The sequence below is a fragment of the Calypte anna genome, chromosome 3 (genome assembly GCF_003957555.1).
Source record: "Calypte anna isolate BGI_N300 chromosome 3, bCalAnn1_v1.p, whole genome shotgun sequence".
In the NCBI taxonomy this organism is placed as follows: Eukaryota; Metazoa; Chordata; class Aves; order Apodiformes; family Trochilidae; genus Calypte; species Calypte anna.
In genome coordinates this window covers 99,701,090-99,717,050 of record NC_044246.1, presented here as the reverse complement: position 1 = coordinate 99,717,050, position 15,961 = coordinate 99,701,090, and the positions used below count along the sequence as shown (strand labels likewise).

The 15,961-nt window shown below is 39.0% G+C and overlaps 1 protein-coding gene across 3 annotated transcripts in view; it reads left to right on the top strand.

Annotated features, from left to right (window-relative positions):
* The window catches only part of MBOAT2 (membrane bound O-acyltransferase domain containing 2), a 106,640-nt gene that overhangs the window by 28,736 nt on the left and 61,943 nt on the right, over nt 1-15,961 (top strand). For all 3 annotated transcript variants that reach the window (XM_030447808.1, XM_030447812.1, XM_030447809.1), the window contains exon 2: nt 12,636-12,781. In XM_030447808.1, the coding sequence (XP_030303668.1) occupies nt 12,636-12,781 (146 nt within the window). The remainder of the gene's footprint in view (nt 1-12,635; nt 12,782-15,961) is intronic.

The following is a 15,961-nucleotide window of genomic DNA, read 5'->3' as shown; positions in this document are numbered from 1 at the left end:
AAGATGGTATGCTTGTGATCACTTCACTTACAATCCAAGATATAAAGATAAGCAGTGCTTTTTAAACAAAAGTCTATAAAACAATTCCTTGTTGTTGCCACACTTTTCTTGGGTATTTTTCCACTCAAATTTTAGCTTTTATTTGAATACATTTGCTCATCTGTGTAGAATAAATATGATTTTCTACATGAGTGCCACCAACTTCAAAGAATCTAATTTGACCTTTTTTTAAAATCAAACTGGACCTTAAAATCCAGGTCCTTCTAAATGTGAACTGTATAAATGGTATGAACTTCTTAATTTGGTGGTCACAGGCCACTCTGCTGCATTGGCTTCTTTGCATAGTTTTTCGTATATGCTTCATCGTGCAGATGGTTTCAGGGTGCTTTCAGCATGTCCCTAATGCAGTCAGTTCCACATAAAAACATATATGGAATATTTGTGTTTCACCTTGGTGCCTTCAATGAGAGTGGGCAAGATTTTTTCCCCTTCATATATATGTATTAAATGCTTGTTTTGTATACACAAAACTGGCAAGATGTAGCTGCATTTTTTTTTTCTTTATTTTGATACTGTGGAGATGAGCCACAGCTGGAGTTAGAGGCCAGGCTTGGAAGTGGTGTGGGGAATCATTTTATTGAGAAGCACCATGTGCCTGATTTGCCTGCAGGGAATATCTGGATGTGTCTCCTAGTTAGCCCTCTGTTATTTCTACAGGTTTTGGGCACTAGTGGTGCCTTAGCTTCTGTTGTTTTCTGTCAAAGGCAACCTAATGTGGCCTCCTGAGGACTGAAAAGTTTCAGTTGGATTAAACACCTTGTTGTCTAAACATGGGTTAGAAATCAAAAAGTTTGTCTTACAGAGCTGTCCAGAATTCAGATGGTCTAATACTGGTCTTAAACATAATGAAACTATAAAAAGGAATAAGGTGAAGAGTGTTTCATGTGTTCCTCTTTCCTCTTTGATTCTTAGGCCTTTGCGTGTAGCCCTGAAATACAGAGCAGCACCTTACTGATTCTCCTGATGTGAGCCAGGAAACAAGTAATAAAAATGCATGAAAGTGGAATTCATGGGTGTGTAAAATCCAAACACTGAAGGGAATGGTAGGGTAATGAAATTGTGCCCCTGCTTTAGCCTCTACATTCCTTATCTTCTGCTAGCAGCAGTCAGAATGAAAAAAGCATGTTCTCCCATGAAATGGAGAGTGCAGTGGCTGAAGAGAAGTTGGGAAAAGAAGTTGTGTTTTCCATGCTACTGGAAAGAAGGGAATATATCGTGAGAAGTGTGTTGGTCTCTTGGCACTAACACCTTTTCCAGATTTTAGTGTTAGAGTTTAGGTATTAACTCTGCAGGTTTTGCTGGTTGAAATTATTCTGTAATAAAAAATGTGTAAAGAAGGATGATACTGTTGGGATAAAAAAAATTGGCAAGAGGAAGTAACAGTCTTCAAAGAGGGAGTGGAAGCTGTAATTGAACAGAATTTGAAGAGAAAAGAAAGCAGACATTGGTTTCAGTGTTGGAAAGGGTGAACCATCTGTTTCGGGGTAGAGAGATCTAGATCTAGAGAGAAAGGCCTCTGTTTAATTCAGGTTCATGTGTATTGGTGTGAGAATGGAAAATATAGAGCTTCTTTAATTCTTTAATTTTTAGGGAGGCAGCAGTGAATTTTCATTCTGATATACTCTTGCTTGCTTTCATACTGGTTATATTTTCTCCCAAGTTTTTCTGAAGCAGCGGAAAAATTCAAGTATTTAATTACAGGCTGAGGTTTCTACAGTAAGTATTTAAAATAAACACTGTTTACCTGAACAGTCTATAGTAATCTGCTTTGTTTTGCCTAATTGTTTTTCCTATCCTGAGGCATTTAATTAAGGTGATGTAAGTGTGAACACTTAATGACCTATGTTTACCACAGTGAAAACCATTTCTGAATTGAAAATGGAGTACAGAAATTGCTACAAAAATACTGCAGTTCTGAGATGTTGAAAAGAAATACTGGAGTGCCCAAAGAACAGGCTAGTAAAGAATAAACAAGGCATAAGAAGATGACAAGACTCAAGACACAATTGGTTTTGTTTTGTTTTGTTTTTTTTTAAAGTGTTACTTCTATAAATCTGAGTTACCTAGGCTGTGCAGGTCCTTTCTCTCTGTGGGCTTTTTCCTGGGTACAGTGCTAGCTTAAAAACAAAAACAAGAGTTCTGAAAACTGAAAGGAATGAGTCACCTTTATCATTCATTAGCCCTGATACTTGTTGATGTTTTTTGTCTCACTCTTCACAAGCAAGGGCTCTGGTCACATCATCCAGGTTACAGAAGGCAAAGGCAGGGACTGGGAGAAGGAAGATCCACCCACTGTAAGAGGAGGTTCAAGACCACCTAAAGAACCTGAAACTGTACAAGTCCATGGGACCTGGCAAGATCTATCCATGGCTCCAGAGGGAACTGGTGCATGAAATAGCAAAGCTGCTTTCCATCATATTTGAAAAGTCATGGCAGTGAAATTCTCCCTGACTGGAAAAGGGAAAACATGCCTGAATTTTCAAAAAGGGAAAAAAGGGAGACCTGGGGAGCTACAGGCCAGTCAGTCATATATCTGTGCCTGGCATGATTATGGAGCAGATCCTCCTGAAGGCTCTGCTAAGGCACATGGAAAATGTGGAGGTGGTTGGTGGCAACCAACGTGGCTTAACCAAGGGGAAATTGTGCCTGACAAATTTTGTGGCACTTTTTGATAGGGTCACAGCATCTGTGGACAAGGTGGGAACAACTGACATCATCGACTGGTCTTGTGCAATGCATTCAGCACTGTCCTACATGACATCCTGGTCTCTGAATTGGAAAGATATGGATGCAATGGATGGACCACTCTGTGGATAAAGTATTGGCTGCACAGTTGCACTCAAAGAGTATTGGTTGACAGCTTGATGTCCAAATGACCAGTGATGAGTGGAATTCCTCAGGGATCAGTACTGGGGCTGGTGTTATTTAACATCTTTGTTGGAGACATGGACAGTGGAACTGAGAGCACCCTCAGCAGGTTTGCTGATGACACCAAGCTGTGTGGTGTGGTTGACACACTGGAGGGAAGAGAAGCCATCCAGAGAGGCTTGAGAGATGGCCCAGAAAGCCAACCATATCCTGGGCCACATCAAGAGAAGCATGGCCAGCAGGTTGAGGGAGGTGATTCTCCCCCTCTACTCCACTCTCATGAGACCCCACGTGAAGTACTATGTCCAGTTCTGGAACCCCCAACACAGGAAGGACATGGAATGAGTTGGAGAGAGAGAGTCCAGAGGAGGGTCACAAAAATGGTGTGAGGGCTGAAGCACCTCTGCTGTGGAGACAGGCTGAGAGAGTTGGAGTTGTTCATCCTGGAGAAGAGGACGCTCTGGGGCCACCTTATAGTGGCCTTCTAGTACCTGAGGAGGTCCTAGAGCAAAGCTGAGAAGGGATTTTTTACAAGGGCATGCAGTGATAGGGTAGGACAAGGGGTAATAGTTTTAGGCTAGAAGAGGGTAGATTTAGGTTAGACATTAGGAAGAAACTCCAGTGTGAAGGTGGTGAGACTGGGACAGGTTGTGCAGAGAAGCTGTGGATGTTCCCTCCCTGGAAGTGCTGAAGACTGGGTTGGATGAAGTTCTGAGCAACCTGGTCTCGAGTGGGAGGTGTCCCTGCCCATGCAGGGGGTTGGAACTAGGTTATCTTCAAGGTCCCTTCCAACTAAACCATTCAATGATTACTTCATCTCCTGCTTACCTGTTCCTGTGTTAACCTAATGAAGCACTGTGGTACATCCTTTGCTGCCTTGATTGCCACCTGTCTTCCTCACATTTATTATTTTAACTAATGTGCAGTTTTCCTGAGTAACAGTTGTCCAGTTTGTTTTGGTTTTGGTTTCCAAGCTTTTGAATGAAGGAGTCTACACTATGGGGCTTTTTCTCTTGGAAAGGGAGAAAAATTACAGATGGAAACCTGTTTACTTAATGTGCACATCTTTACAGTATTTATTTTACAGAGAATGTTGGTGCAGTTCTTCAGTGTGGATATTTCAATTTTCTTATTTCTTTTGGGAATGTGTTTAAATTCATCATTAGTTATCATTACTGGTCTATCAGCACTCATTTAAGAGAAGAGACCTGTTGGGCAATTTCAAGTTGTCTGCAAATGTAGGTAAATGTTATTTGTGCTTGTGTGTTTTAAGTAAAGTTTTCTGCAGCTTGAGCTATGTTTTGCCAATGCAAACATCCACATCTCTGCCTTTTATTCCAGAATGATGTATTCATAGGTGAAGCAGCTATTTTGGTTTGGCTGTACTGGTGTAATTTGCTGTTGTTGGAATTTTGGTGTTTACTTTGACTTCTAGCTAATATGTCATAGGTTAAAGAAGAATAAAGGCTTGTGAAACATGGCTTATATAACTGTAGTGGTGTATTCTATACTGGTAGTGCTACCTGTATAGGTAGTTTCTAATCATTTTGACCTGCCTTGTGCCTGAGTAATGCTCTTGATTCTACTGCTTATTGTCCATCATTCATATATATATATATATAAATAGTTCATTGAAGTCCTCAAAAAGTGGAATGACAGTGCAGAGTATCACAAACTAGTTTTTATTCTTTATGCTAGACAAGCTAAAAAGAAGCTGATGCCACCATGAAGTTAGATAAAATATTTTAACGTGGAAGTTTTACTAAAATAAAAGAAAGTGGAATTATTTGGAAAGCTGTAGTGGCTTCAAGTAGTGTCTGTTACTTCTGCTGGTTGCTGTGTATTGCAGATGTTTACAGGGCTGCTGTTGTGGCTCTAAGAGACTTTGTAGGTGGCTGATTTCATGCAGATCATTCCTGAACTGGGAAGAGCAGGAGCATAATGGACATGGAGGAGTGGAGACTGTCACTGTCAGTAGCTCATTCAAGGGAGAACCTGGGTCAATCTATTTTTTTTTTTCCCATGGAGAACGTTGAGAAGCTGAGTGTTTTAAGGACATGGAACATTCATCTTACTTGCTAATTAATTTGACTACTGCTGTTACTGAATTTCTGCAGACTATATGGACAAGAGTTACGTTTTTGTTTTGTTGCTTATCTTCTAAGATGGATTTCGGTTTCTAATGTTTCGGCAGAATATAATATTACTGAAGTAGATCTCAATGGAAAAAGGATCTGTTTCTGCTTGCAATTGAGATGGATCCCTCCATAGATGTTATTTTTCACTGTTTTTAAATGGCTATGAAATTGAGCAACTTTTAAAGTTTTTGTAAAATGTCAGGCACTGTAGTGTCTCTGAGAAATAAAATAAAAACTTGTTCAAATTGACATTTCAGTATCTTTTATGGTCCTGATAATCATGTGACAAAGTAGAGATTTTAAGGCTAATCACTGTGTGCCTGTGCACTCTGAGTGTGTGATAAAAAGCCACACTTCTGAAGACAAAGTAACTGAATTGGTCCTTGTTTGGAACTGTGTTTTGACAACATAGTTCCAGGCTGTAGTGTTTTGATGTTTTTAACCCATTTTCCCTGGCAGTCTGAGTTCTGCAGTTCCTCAACTGGACAAACCAGTTTTTGCTCAACAAAAGCAAATGTTTTGCTTCCTTAGCGTTTTTAAGGAGAGAACAAAACAGAACAAAACACGCAAGCAAAAACCCCAAGTCAGGTTCGTTGTCCACTTTCACTTTTGAACTAAACTTGCTTTCCAGATTTTGGTATTCTAGACAGCCCAGTATCTGTAACATATAATCCTTAAGACCCAATCAGAGAAAACACTCTTCAGTTAGACTCTCCCTAGCCTTAATGAATTAGTTTTGGCTATTTTTATTGTAAAATGTGTGTATTGATATTTCATTTTACATCTGTAGTCATAGAGCTTTTCTTAGAATAATTCTGAGTAATGGTTTAGTAAGCCCTGTCTGAAAAAGCTTATTAGACAAACCAGAGTATTAGTGGCTACATCATGTTCTTCATGATGGGCTTCACTCTTTGCAGCACACTTAAGACTTACAACTAAAAACCAGAAGTAATACTGAATATAGAAATACTATTATTAGCCTTTGGTGTTTTGGACTGAAAGGGACTTGGAAAAATAAAAAGTATTGAGAATCTGGTGAGTAAGTCCTTACAGCTGCCAATAAATTTTAAAGAGCTGCTCTTAAAGGTGCTCTCTTTAGAAGTCTCACCTTAAAACAAGTGTCCCTTCACATAGGGTAGTGTATGAACATGCAGTAACACAGGCAAGGAGCATCCTGCCTTCGTATACACATCTCCCATACTAATAGTGCCCCGAAGTAACCACTGCTGCTTATCCCCCTTTCTTTGTATTTTACTCATGAAGTGAGGCTGGCACCTCAGGGCAGAAATGTTAATTAGATAGATTTTCATCATGAAAGATGCTTGTTATTTGAGCCTCAAATGCATTTGAAAGCATCACCACAAAATTTATGATCTTTTGAGTTGAAAGGAGAATGCCCGTTTCTTCCCATCAGTTCTTTCGTTAGATGAGAAATGTTCTTTGAATTGGTCTCCTGTGTGCCCTTTAGCTTTTATCAGATAACTATGACAGTGTCTCTGGACTACCATTTCTGACAACTCCCAATTGAAGAAAATTACCAAACACTTCACTTTTGATTCTTGGAAAATAGATAGAAAATTTGTTGCTGGTGTAAAATAATAGTTATTCTTACTTTTCAGTTCTCAGTGGCTCGGCAGCAGGCAGTTCCTCAATAATTGTGCTAGGTGTTTGTTCCTTTTCTTTTATACTGGATGAAGGTTAGAAACTAGACAGAAGAAGATCCATCTGTACTTCTGTCTGGTTGCTGTGGATAAGCATCCATTTCCCTGTCTTATAAGTAGCTTTTTCTGAACATCTGTAGATGTCTTTAGTTCCTCAACTTGACTACTTTAGTGGAAAAGGGAAATGGCTTTGACCTAACCAGCAGCAAGAACAAGATAATACAAACAAGGCACAAACAAGGCCTCCTTAATTGTGATAAAGCTGGGCAATTTTTGACAAGTACGTGTCAACAAATATGATGCTTGAAGGAAGAATCAAGTGTACGAATTTTATTTTCAAAATGTCTTTTCTATCTAATAACTATAGTTGTTGAAAAGTAGGGCAAAGGTGGGAGAATAAGATGGTGCTCAATGCACCTTTCTCACTATCCATCAGACAGAGCAGGAAGCATGTGAGGTAGCTGCTTATGTGGTAGAGTGGGGGACCAAAAATGGCTATAGAGAGGGAGGCAAGTAATGCCTCAGAAAAACTGAATTCTGTGTAAGAAACATACCACAATGTGTGGCAAAATGGGGGAAAACCCCTGAAATCTCTGGCTGCAAAATAATTGTCTCCAAATAATTGTCTTGACCATTCCCAATGAAGGATTCTGCATCTTAAAACTGTAGATTTAGCCCCTGTGCATGATGAGGTAGGCTTTGATGCTTCTGCTTACATTTGGGTTATCTTTTTCCAAAGCCTATTTCATTAGCAGTAAGAACTAAACTTTTTTTTTTCTTCTTTACAAAAGAACAAAAATCACCCTCACAAAAACCACACAAAACCAACCAACCAACCAACCACTATACCCATATTTGCTTTAGTTCATTTAAAGTGTGTTACTGAGGCCACAGGCATTCATTGCAATTTACAGGTCTGAATGTTTCTTTTTCCTCTGATCCAAGATTTGTAAAAAATGAAAACAAAGAAGAATAAAGAGAAGGTAACTTCCAAAGAGTTTGTCTGGTTCCTTGGCAGAAAAAGTGCAATATTCCTGTATCTTATGTGATGCTTTATCAGCTGGACTACATTTCTGCTTGAGAGGTACTTGATAGTCCATGTTGTTCTTCTGAATGCATCTCAGTGCCTTGCTAGGGCTAGTAAGCAAAGCTTTGTACAGCTGCTTCTCAGTGTGGGCCTGTAGATGATTTGTGTGATCCAGTTAGGAATTCTCTGTATCAGTATAATTCCCTTGCTGCTTTGGCTGCTTTTCTGAATGAGAGGAATGCCTTCTGTGCTGTGAAGTAGCAGAATTCTGGAGAGCTTGGCAGCCACAATTGGCTTTTGATATTTTAATACAGCTTTCATGAAGAGAAAGCATAGTCTAAAATCTGAATTGGTGAATAAAAATTCCACATATTAAAAATTAGTTTCAGAAGAGAAATATTTTCTTCTGTATTTCTTTTATAAATTGACTTCAAAAATATCTTTAATGGCTTATTAAAAATGCTGCCTATGTTGGAAGACTGGGTTTTTCTAGGGGTTCAGATAATGTTTTGACAAAACTTCCTCGTGATGATGAAAATCCTTGTAGCAGTCAGTGACTTTTTTCTCCTTTTGCTTTATCTGAAGAACTGATCTCTCATACACTAAGAAATAACTCTGTTTTTACAAATGCATGGCATAAACTACCTTTGAAGTTTTTAAAGACTAGAATGAATGCCTTTAAAAGCTTATAATGATCTTTCTGATGACTGTTAACACACCATGCAAATGGAAAACATGTTACGTAGATGTCTTGATGCAGTTAATGATATAATGTATTTGCATTTTCTGTAGGTACTCCAGACACTGAAACTGAATTTGTGCTTCTGTTTTACTGTTACACTTGGCAAAAAGTGTGCATGTGAACTGCATTGCTGTAGGACAAGTCTTGCAACAAAATAGTGGATTTACTTTTTAAATTGCTACTATGCATACAGTAGGCTTTGTAATAGCTTAGTATGTCTAAGTGGTATTTCACACACAGCTACATTAATCATTGCTGAATAACCAGTGCTGTTAATTTGTTATCATTGTAAGTTCTTGATTTTTTTGATGTACACAACTTCCCCTTATACATTGCTTTCTCTGTGGGACTTGGAGGTATTACTGTCATTTGAAGCTGAGATGTTGGTGTGACCTGTACCTGAGGAGGTAAAAAATTCTGGGTTTGTTTTCTTATGCAACTGGTAAATGATAATGATTCAGGGTGAAACGTGCTGTTCCATGCATCTGCATCAGAACCTTTTTCCCTTAGGAAATCTCAGCTTTAAGTGGGTCAAGGTTTTTTATTTCTTCTGCAAAACTGGAGCTGTTTGTTGGATCAGGTTTTATGAGTTCGGAGAGGGCAAATTAGGATTTGATGTTTGAGGAATGAATCACACTGCTTTTGAGAATGTGTTGTCTTTGTTCTTTGTAGGTGTTCTTGCGTCTGACCAAGTCATGAGTGTTTAACAGTTGTATTTTGCCTAGTACTCATAATGTTGTAACAGCTTGACATAAGTTTTCAAAAGGTATTCAAGTATGCCCATCCCAGATGTTGGAGTTACTGTATAAAACATTTGCTAACAAAATAACTGTTTGGTTAAGCTCCTGGCCTTTGTGAAAGCTTTCAAGATGGTGATGTCCAGCTCTGTCCTTGTTTCTGCTTTCCATGCTGGGTGAATGGCTGTTACATTTGTCTTCTAGGAACCCAGGTAATTTTTGTGCTCTACTTGCAGGCAAGCTGTGTATTTTCAGTTCTTCATGTGCCTCACTGTGTGGATGCAGTGGAGATGTATGTCCAGCATGCCAGTCATCTGCCTTTAGAACAGGAGTAGGAATACTGATCTTGCAAAGTTACTGCAAAGTTTGTGTTTATTTTGTGTAGTCTTCCCACAGTATGGACAGATTTGCATGAACATGTCTATGGGAATTGCAAGGTTTTTGTATCCAGTGTAGGATGCAGATGGTAAGCAAAAATCCTGCTGGGGGAAATGGAATAAAGCAGCAAAAAGGGTATTATCAGGTATGTATGAAAGCTAAGCTAAAGTTGCATGGCTTTCAAATCTTAACTGCTGCATAGCATGGTTGTAAAAATATGTATTTAAAGCTTTAGCAGGATTGGATGTGATTGATACAAGTCAGCAAAACCATTTGTGCTTTGTAATCAGCATTTCAGCACACTGTGAGGCACGTGTAAGGATTGGATTGATAAGAACAGAGAGGAAATGTGGGGTCGTGAATATTATGGTCATGTCTTTATGCCTCTGTGTGTGTATATGTTTGTGCACTTTTGGGGAAGAGTTTAAAAATACTGGCAGTTTTGGAATCACTTGTAAGGAAGGCTTCTGGGACAAGATTGTTGCTTGAATCATTTAGATGTGTGTTCAAAATGCCAGCATCATGAACTGACATCACTGGAAGTTTTGCTTGTGGGGTTGGTCTAAAGGTATGATATCCTGCATTTTATTGCTCTTCTCAGAATATTCTTGTTGGGGATAGTGTCTTGGGTTATTTTTTTAATTATTGTTTTTTATTGTTTATTTAGTGGGATAATATTTTTCAGATACAGATTTGGTCATTTCAGTAAATAGCTAAATCAAAAACAAGTGTCTGGGAAAGGGGTCAACAGGCAGGGAGCAAAGAGGGGGCACCTTTCTCAAATTCTCCTTGCATGTTTTGTACAAGGATTTTCCACGTTTCTAAACATGCAGGCTCACCCTGAGTTGTGTAATTCAAGGTTTGTTGTTTTGCTTCTCTGCTTTTATGGAGATAATGACACAGGTCAGAGATGCCAAACACTGGTGCCCTTAGCTGTGGTAATAGGAGGAGCCAGGTGATGACTTCTCTTCTTCACTGGGTCTTGTTAGCTTGCTTTTGAGGGGTAGTCTGAAAAAGAAGGGCATCATGAGACACTAATTGTCACATAATCTGTAATGCTGCCAGATCAGCGAGGCCTGGGCATTCAGGAAGACCAGCTATGGTAACTTGTCCACTGTGCTGTCACTGACAGACAAGTAGTCATGCCCATTTCTTCGCTCTCTCTTCTCCTCAGCTTCACTGCATATTTGTCCAAATTTTCTCCTTAGATGTCTCATCCCCTTCTAGTTCATCTAGGGTCCAAATTCTTTGGATAAGAAATGTATTCTGTGGTATGCATAGTACAATTTCTCTAATATTTAAACCAAATGCTTCTAGTGAATTAATAGTTAATTACTTGGGCTTTTATTTTAATTTTAATTTTAATGTCCTTCTTATTCTCTTTTTGTAAAATATTACAAATTTATTTCGTTTCCTGTGGTACATTCAGCTTAAGTGTTTTGTATGAAACTTTACCACTAAATACACAGACTTCTCCTGAGTTATAAACCTCACTGTTTTCATTTGCATCATTGCTTATAAAGGGGAGAAAACAGGTCAAGTTATGCCCTGAAAGAATATCTCCACATTCATTTAGGATTTTTAAAATACCATTAAAAGCATAATGTAAATGTGGGAGTAGGGGAATGGATGGCAGTGTGTACGTGACTGTTCAGTTTAGGGAATTGCTCCTGTTAAATAGAGCAGCCTGGCCTCCTGAGCCTCTTTCTCTACTACGCTTAATGCTTGTGAAACTTGGTATTACAGAAAGTTTGGTTCAGAAAAAGGGGAAATATCCTTGGATTTGTAAGAAGGGAATCTATGCAATTGTTACAAAGCTGAGAGTTCTGTAGGTAGATTGTGTTATTTAACTTCTACTTTAAATATAACCACGTCTGCATACTCTCACACCCTTACCTGTTGTTGCCTGAAGCTTGGCTGAAAGATGAGGAAGGAGTGGGCTGGATGAATTATACGGAACTGGAGACGTGCACTGTGTTGCTGCAAACATCACCATTAGGCCTTCTGTCATGAACATAAAAATAGTGTTGTCATTGTACCCTCTGGTATTAAGTATGTGTTTCAACTAAGTGACATCAAACAGGCCAAACCACTGCTGGGCTGAGCACTGCCCTGGCATGCAGGATGTGCTTGTTTCTTGTATTGAAGGGCTTATGACCTGAAGGAGTGGTCCCCAAGCTGTTGCTTGTGATGACTCTGTGTGCTGGCTATTACATGCAGACAGTAGTAAGGCAGTTTTCTACAGAGGAAAAAAATCCATGGAGTGGGGAATGTTATATTCTAAATAAAGAAATTCATCTGGCTTCTTGTAGCTTAAGCCAGTTTTGGTAGTGGTTGCTGAATTTAATTCAGTGGTTGAAGATTTTATTTCTTTATCACACCTTTACAGTTAAATTTATTTCAGGCCACAGTCAGATTAATTCTTTTTACTTGCTGATTAAGTTTTATTTCCAGTTTTCCTTTCAGTGCCCTAATGCCTTCAAATATTTAGTATGCAAGAGATTTTTCTATTTTCTAGAGTAAATGGCTTGAAGAGAGGAGGAGTTTCTGAAACTATCCTACTTATGTACAAGAAGAAAAACCCAGTGTGCAACCAAGCTATTTATCTGATGATGTTGCATCGAAGTTATCTACCAGTGATTAATGTAGCTGACACAAATTTCCTTGTCACACTCATTTAAAAAACAAACAAAACCCCAAACCAGATCTTTGTGTTACTGAGAGAGAACATGTGATTCCAAAGTTGATAAAGGGGTTTGGTATATACAAAATTTACAAGAAAATATGTAAAAAATGTTTTTTTCTTGATTCATGTACCATTTGCCTCTGGAGGTTTGATTTATCTTTTTAGCTGCTCAGGGGAGTTCTGTTTTGTGTTCTATGAGAGGAGGAGATCTCAGGAGAAGCTTTTTGAGGCTGACATGCCCTGGTGAGAGCTGTGGCCAAACTGCTAATAATATGTGGATATTTCTGTTCATTTTTAATGCACAAGGGTGTGAACATCTTTCTTTTCTTTTTGTACAGGTCAACTTTGTAGTGTGCCAACTGTTTGCCTTGCTTGCAGCGATTTGGTTTCGAACATACCTTCATTCAAGCAAAACCAGCCCGTTTATAAGACATGTTGTTGCAACCCTCCTGGGCCTTTATCTTGCACTTTTTTGTTTTGGATGGTAAGTTGCACTTCAGTTCACTTTTCAGGGATTTTTAGATTTTAATTGCTTGCTTGCCGGGAGGCAGAGCATTTTTATGAAGATTCTTATTACCTAATTCTGTGGTTTTTTAGCTGTTGCAAATGTACAGAAATTATCTTAAATTTCCTGATATGGTACACAATTTTTAAAATACTTTTTGCAAACTGTTATCTAACTTGCTGTCTAACTGTGGTTTTGGGATGATTGGAGCAGGTGCAGTCTGTTTAACCGGTACCAGTTTTTGTTTTTTCTGTAATCTTGCTTGGGAAGTATTCTCTTGAGGCACAGCACAGGTGTGATGATAATTTCTCTTAAATATTCACTTCATGAGAGAACTTACTCTGTCATCTTCTGAATATTGAAAATAATCTAAGTTGTAGGAAGAGTGGCTGGAAATGCAGTACTGATAATGTTCCTGGCAGTATAAACACCTGGAAAGGTGGCCTTAATTTGAGAATTTTCTTGCATGTCTGAGTTTCTTTGTGTTTTGGAGGGAGGGTATGGTTTGTTCTGTTGAGGTTTTTTTTGTTGCTGTGGGTTTTTTGTGTGGTTTTTTTTGGTTGGTTGTTTTTTTTCAACCCATGGATTTTCTGTGACTTTGGTTTGTTCATCTTGATCTTTTCACAGAGAAGCAAACTTGAATGTTAGTAGGGCTAATAAAGAAAATGCATTTAAGTAGGCCAAAGTTTTTCCTTCAGAATTAGCTTGCTAAATGGCTCTCATCTTCAGTATGGCTTAAGATTAATGAAGTGCCATTTTCATTTTTCTTGCATGGTAAATGGAAGTTTTTGCACACCTTTAACTATATAAAAGACTGATCTATACTGACTGCTGTGGAGTATTACTAAATGTGGATGAATTAATTGAGATATTGTGCAGGTGGGAAGATACAGCTCTGTGTCCACATGCATGGAGTGTCTATAAATAAATCTTGCAATTTCCAGCTACAGATTAGGCCTCAGCTGGCATGTTGCAGAGGCTTCTCAACATTAGTTTATATGCGATATTTTTAAGTTTAGGAAAAGAAAAATCTAAGTTTGGTTCTTTGACTTTATATGTGTGTTTAATTTGGATATATAATTCCATAACTCCCATGCATTTCTTCAACTTTTGGCCATGATATTCTACTTTGGAAGAGTGACCTGATATTGAAGATCATTTGACATGGGTGCTACTTACTGTGTGTGGTTTTGAGAGCTGTGTAAGCTCTAGAAACACATTCTATATCCATTGCTGTGGAAGCAAAAAATCATTAGTTGTTGCATGAAATTAGGCAGTGCTAACAAGCTATTTATCCCCAAAATTTGGGCATGGGAAACTTTGTAAAGAAACAACCTCTAACCCCAACAGACATATAGAAAGATTTATGGAAGCCTCTCATTGGTAACAGGCTCTGGAAAAAGAAATTGGAGAGAAATTTTATGCTGTAGTAGAAATCCAGATTATTGTAGTTTGCTGTGGATAATACTTAACACAATATTTTAGCAAATAATTTCAGTTTTACTAAGTTTTTTTATTATAATCATGAAACTAAAAGCTATTTTTTTCAATTCTGAAAAGAAGATAATTTGAAATGTTAAAGGTACACATTCTTCTAAAAGCTGATAGTTCCATTGCACTTGTGTCAAATCCTTTTCCAATTTATTAAACATGTATTGTACAGACATGTTTTCAGAAGGTTTTGTTTTGTTTGGTTCTTCTCCCCAAAGAACTGAGTATATGTATAGGTTACAATCCTGTGGAACACCATTAGCAACTCTTTAGTTGTATTATAATATGTCTTGCACGTGGGTCAAGGACTAATGCAGGGTCAGTAGAGAATGGATTTAGAGCAGCCATGAGGAGAAGGACTTGGGCACGTTGCTTGATGAAAAGCTCAACGTGAGCCAGCAGTGTGCACTTGCAGCCCAGAAAGCCAACTGTATCCTGGGCTTCAGCAAAAGAGCCATGGCCAGCAGGTTGAGCGTGGTGATTCTCCTCCTCTGCTCCACTCCCATGAGACCCCACTTCTGGAGCCTCCAACATGAGAAGGACATGGACCTGCTGGAGCAAGTCCAGAGGGCCACAAAGATGATCACAGGTCTGTAGCACCTCTCCTGTGAAGACACACACAAAGAGACATGGGGTTGTTCAGCCTGGAGAAAAAAAGGCTCCAGGGAGACCTTGAATTTTAGGTAGTCATATCTTAGATTAGATATTCAAGTTCAGTTAATACCCAAGTGAATTGTTTTCCCTCAGTTCATGGTATGTAGACTTTGTAGGATTCTGGCTGGGTGGAACTGGGTTTTGTGTTGAAAGTCACTGATGAGTGAAATCAGAAAACTGCTGAAAGAAAACAGTATTGGTATAAGCAAATAGTAGCTGATTTTTGGGCTGCTTTTTGTGGAAAAAATTGCAAAACTAGATCAGTATGTCACTTGAGCACATTTAAGCTATTGAGTTACCTAAAGTACCACTGTGAAAGAGAATCAGCTTAATGAAGGTCAGATGCCTTTACCTAGGCACTGGCAATGACTTGGCACCAGTGTTCCACTTGCTTACTGAAATATAACTTGTTTAAAAAAATAAATAACCCTCAAAACAGTGATCTGATTGCAATGATGGCAAGCTGTGGAAAAAAAACAAGAAGAGGTTACAGCGCCTCTGTGAATCATAGAATCCTAGGGGTTAGAAGGGACCTCGAAAGATCATCTAGTCCAACCCCCCCTGCCAGAGCAGGGCCACCTAGAGTACCTCGCATAGGAACGTGTCCAGACAGGTTTTGAATGTCTCCAGTGAAGGAGACTCCACGACCCCCCTGGGCAGCCTGTTCCAGGGCTCTGTCACCCTTACAGTAAAAAAATTTTTTCGAATATTCAACTTGAACCTCCTGTGCTCCAATTTACACCCATTACCCCTTGTCCTATCACTGGTCACTACTGAGAAGAGCCTAACTCCATCTCCCTGACACTCACTCCTTACATATTTGAAAACATTGATGAGGTCACCCCTCAGTCTCCTTTTCTCCAAACTAAAGAGACCCAACTCCCTCAGCCTTTCCTCATAAGGGAGATGTTCCACTCCCTTAATCATCTTAGTAGCTCTGCGCTGGACTCTTTCAAGCACTTCCCTGTCCTTCTTGAACTGAGGGGCCCAGAACTGGACACAGTACTCCAGGTG